Source organism: Leptinotarsa decemlineata, unplaced genomic scaffold (genome assembly GCF_025532065.1).
Source record: "Leptinotarsa decemlineata unplaced genomic scaffold, Ldec_3_MD MMD2_tig00001393_RagTag_RagTag, whole genome shotgun sequence".
Classification (NCBI taxonomy): Eukaryota; Metazoa; Arthropoda; class Insecta; order Coleoptera; family Chrysomelidae; genus Leptinotarsa; species Leptinotarsa decemlineata.
This window is the reverse complement of record NW_027412562.1, coordinates 4,073,879-4,090,474: the sequence shown is the minus strand read 5'-3', so window position 1 is coordinate 4,090,474 and position 16,596 is coordinate 4,073,879. Positions and strand designations below refer to the sequence as shown.

General features: G+C 34.1%; 1 protein-coding gene across 1 annotated transcript; it reads right to left on the bottom strand.

Annotated features, from left to right (window-relative positions):
* Positions 1-148: 148 nt before the first annotated feature.
* Reps (RALBP1 associated Eps domain containing) lies at positions 149-15,796 on the bottom strand. Its single transcript, XM_023167243.2, has 4 exons — positions 15,578-15,796; positions 14,830-15,060; positions 9,972-10,149; positions 149-1,783 (listed from the first exon to the last, which is right to left on the bottom strand). Exons 1-4 carry the CDS (start codon positions 15,725-15,727, stop codon positions 426-428), a joined length of 1,917 nt encoding a protein of 638 aa, XP_023023011.2. The 5' UTR covers positions 15,728-15,796; the 3' UTR covers positions 149-425.
* Positions 15,797-16,596: the final 800 nt, after the last annotated feature.

Below are 16,596 nucleotides of genomic sequence, written 5' to 3'. Positions count from 1 at the left end.
TCTGTAGAAACATTTATGGAAAGTATATAAGCATATAAACCTACAGGTTACAGCCAAAAATCTCGAAAAATAGCTTCAACATCTCTGGCCGTGAACGCTCAGATTCTCTGAAGTGTAAACTCCAACCGTGTAATAAAACAAAATTCAATACAATTAAAATTATATTTATCTCTTCGATTAAATTTTCTCTTTATCAAATAACTTCCCTCATAGAATCTCAAAAAATACAATATTTTTACTCAAATAATGCTCAACAAAAACATGATATATACTGCACATCTTCTATCGATAAGAAATACTGCCAAATTGAAATATATCCTTTGAAACACTGGTGTTCTTACAATGACGTAGGTACTAGGATAACTTGAGATGGTAATTATTGAAATTACTGGGACTAAAGTTCACATGAATCAAATCGACCTACCCTAGCCGCCGTTCATTTGTTTTTCTAACCTAACTTTCAAGCTTAGCTTCTCCTCTCTCAGCTCGGCCAGTTCCTGGCTTAGTTCTTGGCAAATCCTCAGCAACACCGTATTTTCGTCCTGCAACTGCTTGAAAAGTTGCCATTTGGCCTTTTCCTCAGCAGATACGGGACTGTCCTTCTCTTTAACTTGTGGCTTTCGATAGACCTCAAAAGCCCCGTGCTTTTGAGGAGGTGCATCTTCATTCTCTGGAGCCGAAAGCTGGGCAAACAGTTTCTTCCTTTGAGCTTCATAAATGTCCCCACGAAAAATCCCCTCAGAGACGTTTTCGTACTTCTCGAACTGGTCAAAGTCGGCGAAAGTTTCGATTTGAGATACACAGTCTCCCTCAGATCTTTGATTGATAAGCTTCTTGGCGCCCTGTATGTTCGGGCTGATCCTGGGAGGCACTATAGGGGGCGCTCCCAGTTTGGTCAGCCTGTTCAAGTCCAGGGAAGAACTGCGCCCATGCGTTTTGAACGGTCTAGGTGGAGGGGGAGGAGGTTTTTCTTTTTTGGGAGGTGGGAACGCGGGAAGACTTATAGGACCTTCTTCGGCGCTGTTCTGATTTGTGGGAGGGGGCGGTATGGCTCCCCGGCCCGGAATACTGATCTTCTTCGGCTGCGGTCGCTGAATCGCGCTATTCTGCGCATTCACGCATAAACTCTGCGTGTTCTGTGCAAGCGAAACTGTAGAAGCGTCGATATACTTCTTGGGGCTGTGCAGGTCGATGCTGTCCGTCTGATCTTCAATTTGGGCGTTGGATACTTCAGGGGTAAGGCGTAAAGGTACGGGGTGCAATATTTTCGGATCTTTGTCCAGAGTGACCTTCTGGAAGTCAAAATTGACAGGTTTCGGTCCCGGGGAAGATACCGAGCTGGTGGGGCTATCTATGAACTTCGTCCATTCTTTCGCGGTGTCTTTCGTTTGGGGCGATAAGATAGGTTCTGTTTCGGGACTGCCGGATACTGGAGTTTCGTTTCCTGGGGCCAAAGAGGGAGGCAGGACTTCCGGCAACTCGATGTGATTTCTCCTCAGAACCACGAGGTGCATAGCCGTGTTGAACTCCTGTAGCGATAAGGCGCCGTCTTTGGTTACATCGGCTAGTTGCCATATTTTTCTGAGTTCGTGAATGGGGAGCCTGGATTTCTCGAAGAACATTCTCGCTACAGGGCCGGCTAGTAAGGCATTGGTATCCGGCTGGAGGGATCTGAACTGATTGGTGTAATACTCTCTCTGTTCGGCCGTTATAGTCCAGACCTCGTTAGAAACCTCGGTGTCCTCTTCGCTGCTATGTTTTTCTGATGATTCTTCTTCAGTACCTGTGAATGGAAATTTACTTTTTAATAAATTAATGAATTTTGAATTTTTTATTCAAGATGCAAAAAAATACCGGTATAATGATATGACAAAAATAGGTTTGTAATTTTTTTCTTTTTGAAGTACAATGTTGACCACGTTTACAATGCAACTTAAAGGAGGACTTCCAACAACCGATGTTACTAAAACCACCGTTAATTTCCATGTAAACACCATTTTTGTCGATGAATTTAGTGACATGAAAATTTCCTGTATCAGTAAGTGAACTTTCTTTTAAAAGTATGTCCTATTTAACTATAGTAAGACCTTACTGCTTACTTAACTTATTATTAAAAATGCAAGTGGTGGGTGAAATTAGATGAAAAAAGATTTAGGTTCATCAAATATTTTCCCATTAAGTAGAACCTACATGATAATAATAATAATACTTTATTTTCATAAAGACAATACAAAGTTGTATAGGAAACTGTCAACACAATAAAATAAAGATACTAAGAGTTAATTATAAAAATTAAATGAGGCGTCAGTAAAATAAATACAGACCTAACAAATATTAAAAAACTCTGCTAGTGTATAATAAAAACTTACTAACAGATATGCTTTCAGTGTTTTTTTTTCAATTATGCAGTTGTTTTGAAGCCTTCACATATTCAGGAAGATTACTATAAATTTTTGGACCGATGTATTCTGGCCCAGAATAAGTTACTTTTAATTTCACAATGGCGCATGAAACTGGTTTTTGAATCTTGTATCATGGTGGTGAATACTATTATTTAATGTAGAATTTGACTCATTTTTAAACAAATATACACACATTTCAAGTATATAGAGTTGAAATATTATATTTTATAAAATAATGTCTATAATAATCTCTTTGGGAAATATTTGCCATGTATCTTACAATGCGCTTTTGTGCAACGAATACATTTTTTGCTGAAGTTGACCCTTCCCAGAAACAAACACTGTACCTAATTCTAGAGTCTACTTGTGATACTAAATAACTGAGCTCTAGCCAATACTGATCTCAAATTAATAAAAAGGAACTTCAGGGAATTAAGTTTAGATATCAGATAATGGCAATGACTATTACAATTCAGGAATTCATCCAGATACATTACCTAAAAATTTAACACTACTACCATCACTTTATGGAGCCCTGTGGTACACCCATTGTTTTGTTTCTATATTCAGAGTCAAATTTGAAAATATTATTATTATTCGTCATTTGCAATGACACAAATTGATTCCGGTTCTAAAGAAATGAATTTAGTGAGTGAAACACCTCTTATACCATAATATTCCAATTTTGAAGCCAGTTTTTCATTATTGACACATTCAAATGTCACAAAAGTCACACAGGAGTACTACCGGACAGTCCCCTGCATCAATATGTGTGATTATTTGATTTATTAATAAAAACATTGCTGTATTAGTAAACTTTTGTTAACAAAATCCATGTTGCTTTTGGGTCAAAATGGAATGCTGATTTGAAAATGAATGAAGTATATCCAGAAAGGCATATTCAAATAATTTAGAAAAAAAGCCATATAGGGTTGAAATAGGACGATAATTTTCCAGCAGTCATGTCCCGTCTCTTAAATATAGGAATTATTTTTCCAGTTTTCAATTGCTGAGGAAAAACTCCTGATGAGAACAACAATATGATCAAATGTGTTAATGGTTGTATTAATAAAGGAAGAACTCTTTTTAGTATAAACATTGGAATGTTCATCTGGACCTGACGATTTTTTATTTTTAAGTTTGTTATTCACTAAATGAAGTAATTCACTTTCTATGAAAGGATTCAAAAATAAAGTAAAGGGATTGAAGTCACTTTTACAATAAAAGTTTGTGTTGAAAGGTATTTGGCTTACCAAATCAATGGGAGCTTGAATGAAAAAATTATTATATTTAGATACAATTGTATTTGAGTCTTCAATTATATGATCACCTATCTTTAATGTAATATCCCTTCGTGTTTTATTTTCATTTGTGATCTAAGATACAACTTTCCACAAAGAGTGACTTGTCCTTGGTGAACTGAATATCCTGTTTTGATAATAGTGTGAGTCAATAAATGGTGTTTCTTTATATGCAGGTTTATGAACAGGATATGTATTTTTCAGAATACACAAATGTTTCAGAAATGTAATTGATAACTTAACTGATCCATCCACCCATCTCTTTTAATCTTTACAGTAGAACGTTTTTTAGCAAAATTCATATTGAAGTGATAACGTATCATATCACATAGAAAACGTTGAAAGCCTCATTGAAATCGTCTATGCCAACGATGCATTCCCAATTTTCCGGTATCAAACATTTTTCGAAATGTATAAAGTTATATTCATTGAAATCTCTTTTCTTACTGGAAAAATGCCAAATATATGCAAACATGTTTGAGAGTATTGAAAAGTAATGATGTGTAAGCTTTCACGGTCGGTGTCTAACAAATCGTCCAATGTTTCTGGGTTTATTAGCCGTGGTCTTCAGGTTTCTATACCTGACAATTCTGCAACACACTCTCTCAGACAGCAGGCATAAGAGAGCGTGTCCTGCAGCATGCTCTCTCAGAGGGCAGTCATAACACTGCCTTTGAACGCATGCAAGTTCTTTATCACTTCGAACGTTGCTGCATTGTCTTCGATAATGTCTGCCGCAGTAGCAGACGAAACGTCAGACCACGGCTAATAAACCCGGAAACATCGAACAATTTCATTGAAAACTAAGTTTATAATTCATAAGAAAAAGTAAAATAGGAATTCCTGGGTATCTGCATATTCAATTTTTTTCCTCAAGACTACAAATGTCAAAATAATATGATCCCAGAAAGTACGAAGCATTTCCTCAGTTTTCCATTTTATAGGAAAAATGAGCTCAAATGTCCGTCAGGTCATATACCAAAACGAACAGCTAGTCAAATGTGTTGTGGCAGTGATGGTAGTTGGGGATGAGTTTTATAAAGGAAGAGGTGTATTTAAGCTTCATCCAAGTAAATACTTTCCAGATGGTGAATGTTGGAACCCCGGTTGTTATAACAATAGATGTTATATGTTCGTGTAAACGTGGTCAATGTATTTCAAACATATAGTGAGAATCTTGGAATTGATGACACAAATTCAAATATTATTGGTACTTTCGAAGTAACAGTGTTAACTTTGAGACTTTTAATATTTATTTCATTATTTCTTACCGCTAACAATTTTATCAGTAAGAGGTACTGATAAGAGGTAATAATCTTATTCAGTAACAATCGAAATCTGTTTAAAAAAAAATTTGTTTTTCCGTTAACCAGCTGTTGCACCCCTACAAACGAAAACCCTCAGAAGTTGAAACTTGTGCGAGCTAAGGATTAACGAGGTCTTACCTTTTAACGTATGATTCCTAATATTACACTTGACCAAATAATAAATTCCAGGTGTTTACACAAGTTGAAGTTACAAGATTGGAGCATACCTATTCATTACTATGTAAATATTTTAAGTTAAAACTTTATAACAATACCAACTGTATATAAATAAAATTATTTTTTTTCAAATATCCAAACGCACGCCACTGCAGGTAATATAACGACAAGAGAGCTCATAAAATCTTTTGTTTGCGACCCTTTTGCGATGCCAAAATAGAGTTGATCTGGTAAAGTATTATAAATCCGCCCATACCTGCTGCAGCACTTCTTAAGTGAATCACAAAATTTTGTTTGAGTACTCTGTTAGCGTTTCGCATTCATAATGAGCATTTACTACTTAGTTCGACCGAAAGTTCGGTTTCGGTCAAGTTTCGGCAAAAAAACAGGTTTCGTTTTCGGCGGCAAATCTGCCGAAACTACGACCGAAACTGCATTCGGGAGTTCCCGCACTGTGATCGGTCATGTTCGGCGCGTTGAATTTCATACAAGCGACGAAGACATTTTGCCGCGTCCACATGCCTAATCATGTCGTGACTCATGACTTACTTTGTTTATTACATAAATATTAAGTACCTTTTTTGGGAAAGAAGGTTTTTGGCTTTCCACTACTCCGTCTTGATACAAACAAAAAAAGGATGAGGGAATCAAATAGGTGAATGAATGTCATTACGATGTCATCGATGACATAAGCAGATCAAGCTTATTCCGTGACATTAAAAATTCGTAATTCATGAATGAAGTGTGTGTATTTTCTATAATGTTATCCAATTTGGTACTAAAGAGCCTTAGGGCAAGTGTCTTAAGGCGAAACATCGGTGTATACCAGTGAGTATGACAGTGTTCTATGTAAGTGCAATTTGTTACCATTCATTTAAAGTAGAACTCATGTGAATGATATCTGATTTTTATTCCACATCGAATGTTTGAAATACAAACTGAGTAGAGAAAAGTATCTTCTGTATAATTCAGTGTTCATATAGGAGTATTTGTTTCGAAAGATTTTTTTTCTTTCGTATAATTCAATGTTTATATGAAAGTAGCTGTTTCAGGAGGACTTTCTTTCAGTTTGTGTCTGAAAGTTACTTCTTTGCATGATCTACACATCCATGTATAGAGTTACTTATTTTCAAATTTGATTACTTCCTTTCTTTCTTTGGAAGATTCCCTCATCCTTTTTTTTGTATCAAGATGGAGTAGTAGAAAGCCAAAAACCTTCTTTCTCAAAAATTAATCACTCCTAAAAATATAACATATTAAGTACCTATTGTGATATTAGGCAACAACTTAAATAAGTAATTTTATGTTTAATATTCTTAAAAAACCATCAATAATATTCAAAAAAAGGATCTACACCTACTCGAATAAACACCTCACCTATTTCAAGTATTTTTAAGGTGCAATTATTATTTTTTCATAAACAAGGGTTCGTTATGTTGATTATCAATAAGTAAAAATGTCGAAGACTTCATAACGTTGTAATTTAAAGATGAAAAAAATAGAGACTGACTAATTATAATAACGTTTTCTTTATTTTTTTCTCAAAACATAATCCTTGTAAGGAAGTTTCGGATTCGGTTTCGACCAAAACTGAGACCGTTGCCGGTGAATATTTAGTGAATAGTGAATATTTCACGAATTATAGAGTGATCACATCTTTTACTAGACAAAACCATATTCGCGGAGGAGCTCTCATACTCGTAAAAAAATCAAGCCATAAATTTGCTGAAATTTCATGTATTAAAAACCTATCTATTGAATGTCACATTGAACTGTGCGCGACTAGTCTTAAAATTGGAGATGTAAAAATTTGCATAATCTCAGTCTACAGACCCCCAGATGGTGATATTCATACTTTTATTAAGTGTTTGACCCAGGCAGTTGACACAGCCTATAATCGAGCTGATTGTTTGATCTTATGTGGAGATCTCAATATTGATTTTCTGAAACAGGATAAAAACACCAAACTTCTGACTGATATTTTTGAATGTTATAATTTTAATAATTATTACTTGGGCCCTACTAGAATATTTACAAACAAAAATGATTACACTAGTTCTACATGCATTGACTATATGGTTACTACACTTCCTGTTGATGTTTGTTCGTGTAAAATAGTTCAACCCAATATAGCTGACCATTTGGGTCATTTATTATCGTTCATTATAGGCAGTGATCCCAATAAATTTAGGGAAATGGCTAATGCATCTATAAGTAAACGTCAGTTGCACCCTGAAAACATCAATGAATTCAGAACAAGACTAGGCTCAATTGATTGGACCTCACTATATTTCACTGATATGAATTGTGGATTTTCTTATTTTTCTGAACAAATTTCCTGGTGTTATGATGTTTCTTGTCCTTTTAAAAGAACTAGGCCTAGGGAAAATAAATCAAACTTATGGATCTCAAATGATTTAGTCAAAGAGAGCAAAGCCTTAAGAGATTTGTTTTGGTTAATTTCCACTAACTGTAATGTGGACCATCAAGCTATGCAATTGTATAAACAAAAAATTAAAGAACACAAATTAAATATAAAAAAAGAAAAAAGTCACTATTACGATTCAAAAATCAGGAAATCCAGTAACAAAACTAAACAAGTTTGGAAAATAATAAATAATGAATTGGGAAATAAAAAAAGGGCACTTGGAAACAAACCTATTACTCTAAAAAATGAATTAAAGGAAGAAATTAACAATCCACAAGAAATTTCAAACCTTTTCGTTGAACATTTTTCATCTTCTGCTGAATTGCTCATCTCAGAGCACTTTGGTCAAAATGTATTACTTTCCTGTACCTATTCGAAGAATACTGTTAGTCACTATCCCTTCGATACATCCCCATTCACAAAGACAGAAATTCTAGGTACTCTGGAAACAATGGCAAATAAAAACTCCGCAGGTACTGATGGTATCTCAATAGTTACTGTGAAAAAAATTGTAGACCTTATAATCGAGCCACTATTGTTTTTGATGAATCAGTCATTTTTTGTAGGTTGTTTTCCAAATTCATTTAAAACGGCTCTCATATTTCCTCTATATAAAAAAGGCGACAAAACTGAGGTAGACAACTACAGACAGATATCTTTACTTTGTTCCCTCTCTAAACTGTTTGAGAAAGTTGTTAGTAACAGAATTCTGAATTACATGGATCAAAATAATCTTTTTAGTAATAACCAATATGGCTTCAGGAAGAACAAATCAATTGAATCAGCTTCATACCATTTATTAAATTTCATTTATACACAGGTTGACTCGAATAAACTAGTTGTAACACTTTTTTTCGATTTGTCAAAAGCATTTGATACCATTTCTTCCGAATTTCTTATAATTAAACTTGCAGGCCTAGGTTTCCCAAATAATCTATTGAACTGGGTGAAATCGTATATGGAAAACCGTAGTCTAATAGTTAGCTGCAATGGAATTTTATCAAGTCCCAAAGATGTAAAACTAGGGGTGCCTCAAGGTTCTGTCCTGGGACCATTGTTGTTCCTCAATTTCATAAAAGACCTGTCTGAATTCTTTTCTGAGTGTCACATAACCATGTTTGCGGATGACACTGCAATTACTGTGGCCGACAAAAACGAAGTTGAGTTGTCAGATAGAATAAATAAAATAATAGATAAATTCAGTGCTTGGTGTCAACGCAACAAACTTATTCTGAATAAATCTAAATCTGTTTCAATGAAATCATTTATTAGGAAAAATTTCAGCAGTGACTCTTCCACAATAAATGGTATTCGATCTCCCAGCGAAGTCTTGTTTTTAGGAACGTCTTTAGACGAAAATTTGACCTGGAGCGGTCATATTCAGAAAGTCTGCAATAAACTCAATTCCGCATATTACTCAAACAATTGAAAAACACTCTAGATAATTTTGGATTGATGAATGTCTACTTTTCTATGGCTTATTCTCACATCAGCTTTAATATCATTTCTTGGGGATGTGCAAGGGAATTTCCACGAGTTTTTGTTGCTCAGAAAAGATTGCTGAGACTAATTTTTAATATAGATTTTCAAGATAGTTGTAGACCAATTTTCTTAAGAGAGGGCCTATTGACGGCACCTTCTATATTTATCTTGAAGTGTGTCACTTTTGCCCGTAACAATATAACTGAATTTGTCACAAACGCGGATATACATGGTAGAGACACCCGTCATGGGAAACTGTTAAGAACCCCCTCACACAAAACGGCTCACTTTAGATGCTCCCCACTATTTAATACAACAAACTGTTACAATAACTTGCCGGCATCTATTAGGAAAATCGAGTCAGATAAACTTTTTAAAATTGAGGTGAAGAAACTTCTGTTACAGAAGTGTTACTACAGTCTTGAGAAATTCTTGCACGACACTTTTTCATGACATTTTGAGAGTATTTGCTAGAGCTTCTCCGATTTTTTATATAATACTTCTATGTTGTGGAAGTTTGTGGACGTGAACCATATTTATTGTTTTTGTATTGTTCAACTTCTGTAGTTTTATTTTTTTTTTAATTATGACTTAGCACATGTACTCAATGTACCAAAGTGTCAAATAAATAAATAAATAAATAAATAAATAAATAAATAAATAAATTCTTTTTCAGTTTCGGTCGTAAAAACCAGTTTCGGTCGGACACTACTTTTTACTATTAAGAAACACAGTATGAATGTGTTATCCACATGGAATTCAGTTCAATTTCTAATACTTTTCTGTTATTTCATTAACTTGATTGGCCCTAAATTTTGTATGTCTCTGGATATTAGAATAAATCCTACCAGACAAAAATATATTCAGTCAATACCTAGCAACTGTCTCTGTTCTTCGGATAGAAGTCCCTGCCACACTCCTGGTACTACCCAGCTCCTATCCTGCACACTGTTTGTAGGTGTGGGACTGTCCGAAGCGGCGCTAGATGCACTTGGAGAACCATTTCTCACCGTTTCACTGTCCACTTCAGAATCTGTGCTAGCAGTATCAACCTGAAAAACAATACAAAAAAATCATTTTACTGTGATGTAGCGTATGAAATGACATTGAATATAGGATTTTATACTATTCACTCACTTCCTCACAAAGTTATAATACAAAACACACTATTTATACAAGACTGAGATAAAATGTATGGGTAAAGTGGCCATTGGCCCTAATTGAACACATGAGGTTTGTTCAAAGAATATGATGAATGTTCAAATTTCACGGGCAACGTACAGTTGTCTCGAACATATGTTCACAGTTTCAGTTGTTTAGCATGTTAAGTTTGTTGGTGAGAGGTATAAAAGTTAGAAGTGTTCAAATCAAAATATACTTTATTGTCCGAAGATTTGCATCTTATTGAGAAAGTCCAAGAAATACAATGTTGATATAAAAAAAGTACTAAAAAAGTATAAATGTAAATATAAAAAAGTTCCAAAAATGAATAAATGTAAATATAAAAAAAAGTTCTAAAAATTTATAGATAAAATACCACCATGTATAAAGTGATGGTACAATAGTAGTAAAAATATAAGCAATATATTACTAAAAGGATTCGCTAAAATACTCTTCCAAACTATAATAGTGTCTACCCACAAGTAGGTTCTTCACCGCCTTTTTGAAATGAACGTTGCTTAAATTTACAGATCTCATTTCTAATGGTAAATGATTGAACAATTTACCACCATTGTAGTATATGGAATCCTTGATTAAATTTGAAGTTGGGATGGGAAGTCTAAAGGTATAATGCTATTGCGAGTAGCATAAAGAGTAGAAGCAAAGTTGAACTTCGATTTTTGTTTATAAATAAGGCAAACTGTCTCTAAGATAAAAAGTGCGATGACTGTTAACATTTTATTGGCAGTAAACAAATTCCTGCACGATTCTCTGGGTTTAACTTTACAGAGACATCTTAGTGCCCTCTTCTGTAATATCAATACAGAAGAGAGGAGGGATGAGTTGCATGCTCCCCAAAAAGGTATTCCATAACATAGTCGAGATTCAACAAGTCCATGCGACATGGAAACCCAACTCATTTGAAACCACTCTAACTGCATAACATCCGGAGGAGATCTTACTCTTGAGTTGTTTAAGGTGCTCATCAAATTTCAGCCTATTATCAATGAATACATCGAGAAACTTTGTGTTTAATTTATTTTGTAATACGTCAGCGTCTATTGAAATGTCATCAAGAGAACATTTGAATGATATTATATTCGTTTTGGATGCATTTAGAGAGAGTAAATTTGCATCACACCAGCTCTTCACCTTCTTCAAGTCAGATGATATTATTTTATTTAGCTTCATTGAATTTTTTTCTTTCCACAATATTGTAGTATCATCCGCGAATAGAGTGAAACTACCAGATATATTAATCATAGATATGTCATTCATATATAACAGAAACAAAATAGGGCCTAACACAGAACCCTGTGGTACACCAGATTCAATGGCCCTGTTCTCCGAGAGTTCCGTTGTCCTCACCATTTGACTCCGACCTGAAAGGTACGATTCGAACCGAGTGTTCGTTACACCTCTACATCCATATTTATGAAGTTTTTTTAATAAAATTTTATGATTAACGCAATCAAACGCCTTTGAAATATCGAAAAAAATTGCGGCGGCTACTTCACCAGCATTCAATTCAGAGTAAATTTCATATAAAGAAGAGAAGATAGCATCATTTTTATCTTTTTTTCTCTTGAAACCCAAACTGGTTTTTGCTTATAACACAGTGCAGTTTTAAGAATTCATCTAAACGTACTTTGACTAATTTCTCAATAATTTTTGCTAAAGTCGGTATTAAGGAAATAGGACGCAGATTGGAGGGATTATCTAAATCACCACCTTTATGTAGTGGAATGACAACGGAAGTCTTCAGGGAAGAAGGAAATGAGCCAGTTCTGAATGAGGTATTAATAAGGGCGACCAAAGTTTCTAGAGCATTGGTAGAGCAGTGGTAAATTCAAGAGAATCTTAACGGAAATATCATCATATCCGGCCGTGTTTTTATTTTTAATGTCATGAAGTGTTTTGAAGAATTCATTAAGGTCAGTGTCATATAAAATAAGACTATCATGAATTTTTATATTTTCTAAGTTGATCAATGGATCATATGGAGCATGAATTGTGTTACTCAACTGTTCAGCAATAGAACAGTAGAACTCATTTATGATATTAGGATTAAGTGAGAGTTCAGAGTTTTTCTTTATTGTTTTACCTCTTATATCACTAATAATTGACCAAGTTTCTTTAATTTTATTCTTCGATTCCCCCATTCTGTTGCCGTAATATAGTCTCTTAGCTTGACTGATAGTGGAACAATATACTTTTTTGTAATTATTGAAATAGTTCCAGAAAAATGTTTCATTCGTGAATTTTCTGTGTGTTCGACGATTTTCTGCTTTCGAAAAAATGGCTCAAAGAATTTGGATCAAATTTTGTGTAAAAAATGGAATTAAGTGCCCAAAAACACTTGCAATGTTGCCAGACCCATACGGTGACTGTACTCTGAGTCAGAAAAATGTTTACAAATGATAATAAGCTTCTCACAGAGGGTCAAAAAGATGTGAAAATGACGATGTTCGCCCTGGACGCCCCAGCATATCAATAACCAATGAAAATGTTGCGAAAGTGAAGAAAATAGTTATGGAGAATCATCAAATCACTATTAGAGAAGTTGCTGATGATTTCTGTATATTGGTTGGCTTAAGCCGTACATTTTTTGTAAATTTTGGACTCTACTCTATGGTTATAATGATAATAAAAATATTTATTTGACTACGTTACATAATACAATATGTCTGTAGCAAGTCATGTTTGGCTTTACATTTGAAATTCACAAGTTAAAATTTATAAGCATACAACAACAATCACATATGTAAAAACTTTGAAAATCAAAAAGAAGTAGTAACTTGTGTGTCACCACAAAAATGTGTTCTGAAGTCATCGACAGAATAGAAGCAATGCCTCAACAAATAATTTTTCAATTTTCTCTTGTAAGTGTTCAGACTGAGTTTTTTGAAATCTTGGGGCAAAATATTGTACAGAGAGTAATCTATGGAATATTTTTGCGATAAGTGAAGACAAAATAGATTTATTCTAATGTGGTGAGCGTTTCGTGTGTTATGTTTGTGAATATGACATTGTTTTTCCAAGGATGGTTTCTTCTTATGGATTTCAATCAAAACCTAATAAAGAAATAAAGTTTTTGAAATATTCTTGGCAGTGATCCCTGCATCCAATATTAGCCAGCACTGTCAATACCTTTTTTTGCATCCTAAATATTTGAATGAAATGACATGAATTTCCCCAAAGTTGTACAACATAACTAATATGAGAGTGAAACTATGAAAATAAGGTTTTTTCAATTGGTGAAGAACAAACAGAGAACCCGAGAGTTTTCTCTTCGGTTGAGAAATATGTGCAGACCAGTTGAGTCTATTATCTAATGTAATGCCCAGTAATTTAACTTTATTAGTTTCACAATTAGAGATAATTTGATTATAGCGTAAATCTGGATTTATTGTGTTTTCTGACAATTTAGTTTCAGCTTATTAGATAGAAACCACTGATTAGCACTATTAGATACCTCGTCGATATGAGACTGTAACATATCATTATTTTTATCCGACAGAATGAAAGCGGTGTCGTCCGCAAAGAGAACTGATTTGAACGGCATCATATATTTGCATAAGTCATTGACATAAATGACAAATAAGAGCGGCAAATTTTGACAAATTTCTAATATGTCGCGTACGACAAAATATGTCAGTCTTCATGCAATAGTACAAAAGTCAATAGAGAATCTGCTGAAGTGTTGTGAAGGACAAACTGAAAATTTACTGCGTAATATAAATTACTGAAGAGTCCAATTAGTCAGTAACTTGTCGTATTCTAAAGTTTGCTGTCTTGAAGGTCTAATTTTGAATTGTATCAGAAGAATTCAGAATTATCACAGTTTAGGACGAGATTTTTATAGTGAATTTCAAATTTTGAAAACGGAAAAGGATTGTTTTCCCAAATGTCAACCATTTGAGAAAGGTAAGTATCAATATTTAATTTTTCCAACTTGTAGGCAAGTTACTGACTAATTGGACTTTTCAGTAGTTTATATTACGCAGTAACTTTTCAGTTTGCCCTTTACTACACTTCAGCAGATTCTCTACTGATTTAGCTTTTATTTTTTCAGATTGTGGAAGGTTATAAACCCAAAAAAAAACAGTATAAAAAATATTGTTTGATGGTCAATGTCAAAGATTGCCCTTGCATTTATTCCCTTCATCTTTGATATTCGTGGCTCAAGTCTAATATTAATCCCACAGATGGCAATTTAGCAACAGGAGATGTTATGGTCCATACAGTTTTTTCTGTCATCAATATAGTTTTTCATTACCAATTCATTTTTTGTAGTGACATTGATGAAAGCTCAGTTTAATTAACCCTAAAGTGATACATCATATGATGAAGTAAAATTTCCATTCAAGGCAATTTGTTATTTTATGAAATGATATTGGATGACCATTCGTTGCGACTCTGCAAGAATTAGAGAATTCAGACATTGCTGACGTCTATCTGTTCTTCAAAAAATGTTATACAGATTGAATAATTTTTGTAACTGAATTTTCCTTCGTTGGGCGAATGTTCATCATAAGAGTGGTTGTTTTACCTCAATCTCCCCTACTCACTTGTTCCGTATAGTTATTCAGATCATGTCGTAATTCAATCAGATCTTGTACAGGACTCGTATTTTCTATGATGGTCCATGTAAATCGAGGAAGAGGGAGATCAACTTTTGAAGTAACTACGTCACTCCTGACGGGAATATTGGCCTGGTAAGCTGCTACTAATTTCAAAGCAGAAAAAAATTGTTTCTTGTTGAGATGACTCGTGTTTGGGGTCCAACAGATTTCTGAAATCTAGTGAAATGGTTTGTTAATAAAGGTTACATATTTATTTAAACACACATCTGACTGAACTGTGTCAACAAAGCATAATACTAGCAATATAATTTTATTAACAATAATTTACAATTATATCTCATGCTAGCAAAGACAAACATGACACGAATTTCATATGATAACTGTCAGTACTGTCATCAAGACATGTTTTTGTGGAATAAATGAATGAATCATAATTAAAATGAAATCAGTTGAAAAACCAAGTAATCTGAAGATGACTTGTGATAGAAACATACATTTTGTAGACTGAGTTTTTTGTCTTCAATAACTAGAACAGTGCTGTATGTATTTATGTACTGATTCCAACAAAAATGACATGGTCAACAAAGGGACATTAATTAATTTGAAACATGATTTCGAATTCCCATAGAATTTTCGATTTTCGTAATCAAAATTATGAGAAATGTGCAGAAAAATTGTTCTGTAAATAGAGTGTTGTTTCAATCAAAGTAATAGATCACCAGACAAATTTTACCTGTGAAATGACGTCTTCAGGCACAGTCCCTGACTCTATTAGTTCAATAGTTTTGCTTACTGTAGCTTTACCGGATTTTTCTTCATCGCAACATAAAAAAACATCGGAAAAATATCTTTGCAGAGTATCTGACAGATGTAAATCTTCCATTTTTTCAAAATAAATATGTGACAGTACTCATAACCTGTTAATTTTGACTTTTAATGTATCCGGTGTTTCAGCGTTGCCAAAATGCCAGAGAGCCCAGAGCGTGCCCCAAATGATATTTTGACTTTTCTTTTGTTATCGAGTTACACTAAATTTTGTACCAGTTCTTTAAAAACGTAAAAGGTTCATAGTAATTATTTTTTTTATGATGCCGACTTCAAACTAGGATTTATGTTTTTCCGACATCTAGCTTGGAAATTTCGATTTTAAACTTTACTGAGTTTCAATTATAGAAAATGGTGCTATGAATTTTTCCCTTTCAAACTCTTGGGGCCAAGTTCCCGCTGTCGTGGGACGTTTGTTTCTTTTGAAACACGGGATGAGATCTGGTGCTTTTGTTTCAATCTCCGTGCAATAAAATATCTAGAAGCACCTTTCCTATTTAGCTACTGAGTGTGCCCAACATGTATCTATCCTTCATTGTCGATTTTATGGACGAGAGGGGTAGAGCATTGAAATCGTGTTGCTTACTGAGGACCAGAGAACAGTAGCGTGACAAGATTCAATTATAATCTTTCTTTATTAGTGATGAAATGATACTCAGAGAAGTGTTAATATACTTAACGTTCTTTCTCAAAAAACCTTTTCACGCCTCTGTCTTCTAAACCTCAATAAACAAGCAACCACTTATGCCACTGGTCCTTGCGAATGAATAGAATTAAAAGCTTTTTCTCTTTTCCCATCCTTGTCATCAGTTTTACACACTGAAAAAGTATGTCTCAAAAAATGTAGGCATAAGCATTCGCTTCTTGGGAAAGAAAGTTTTTGGCTTGATATACGAAAAAATGTAGGATTCTTCTTTCCCAAAAATT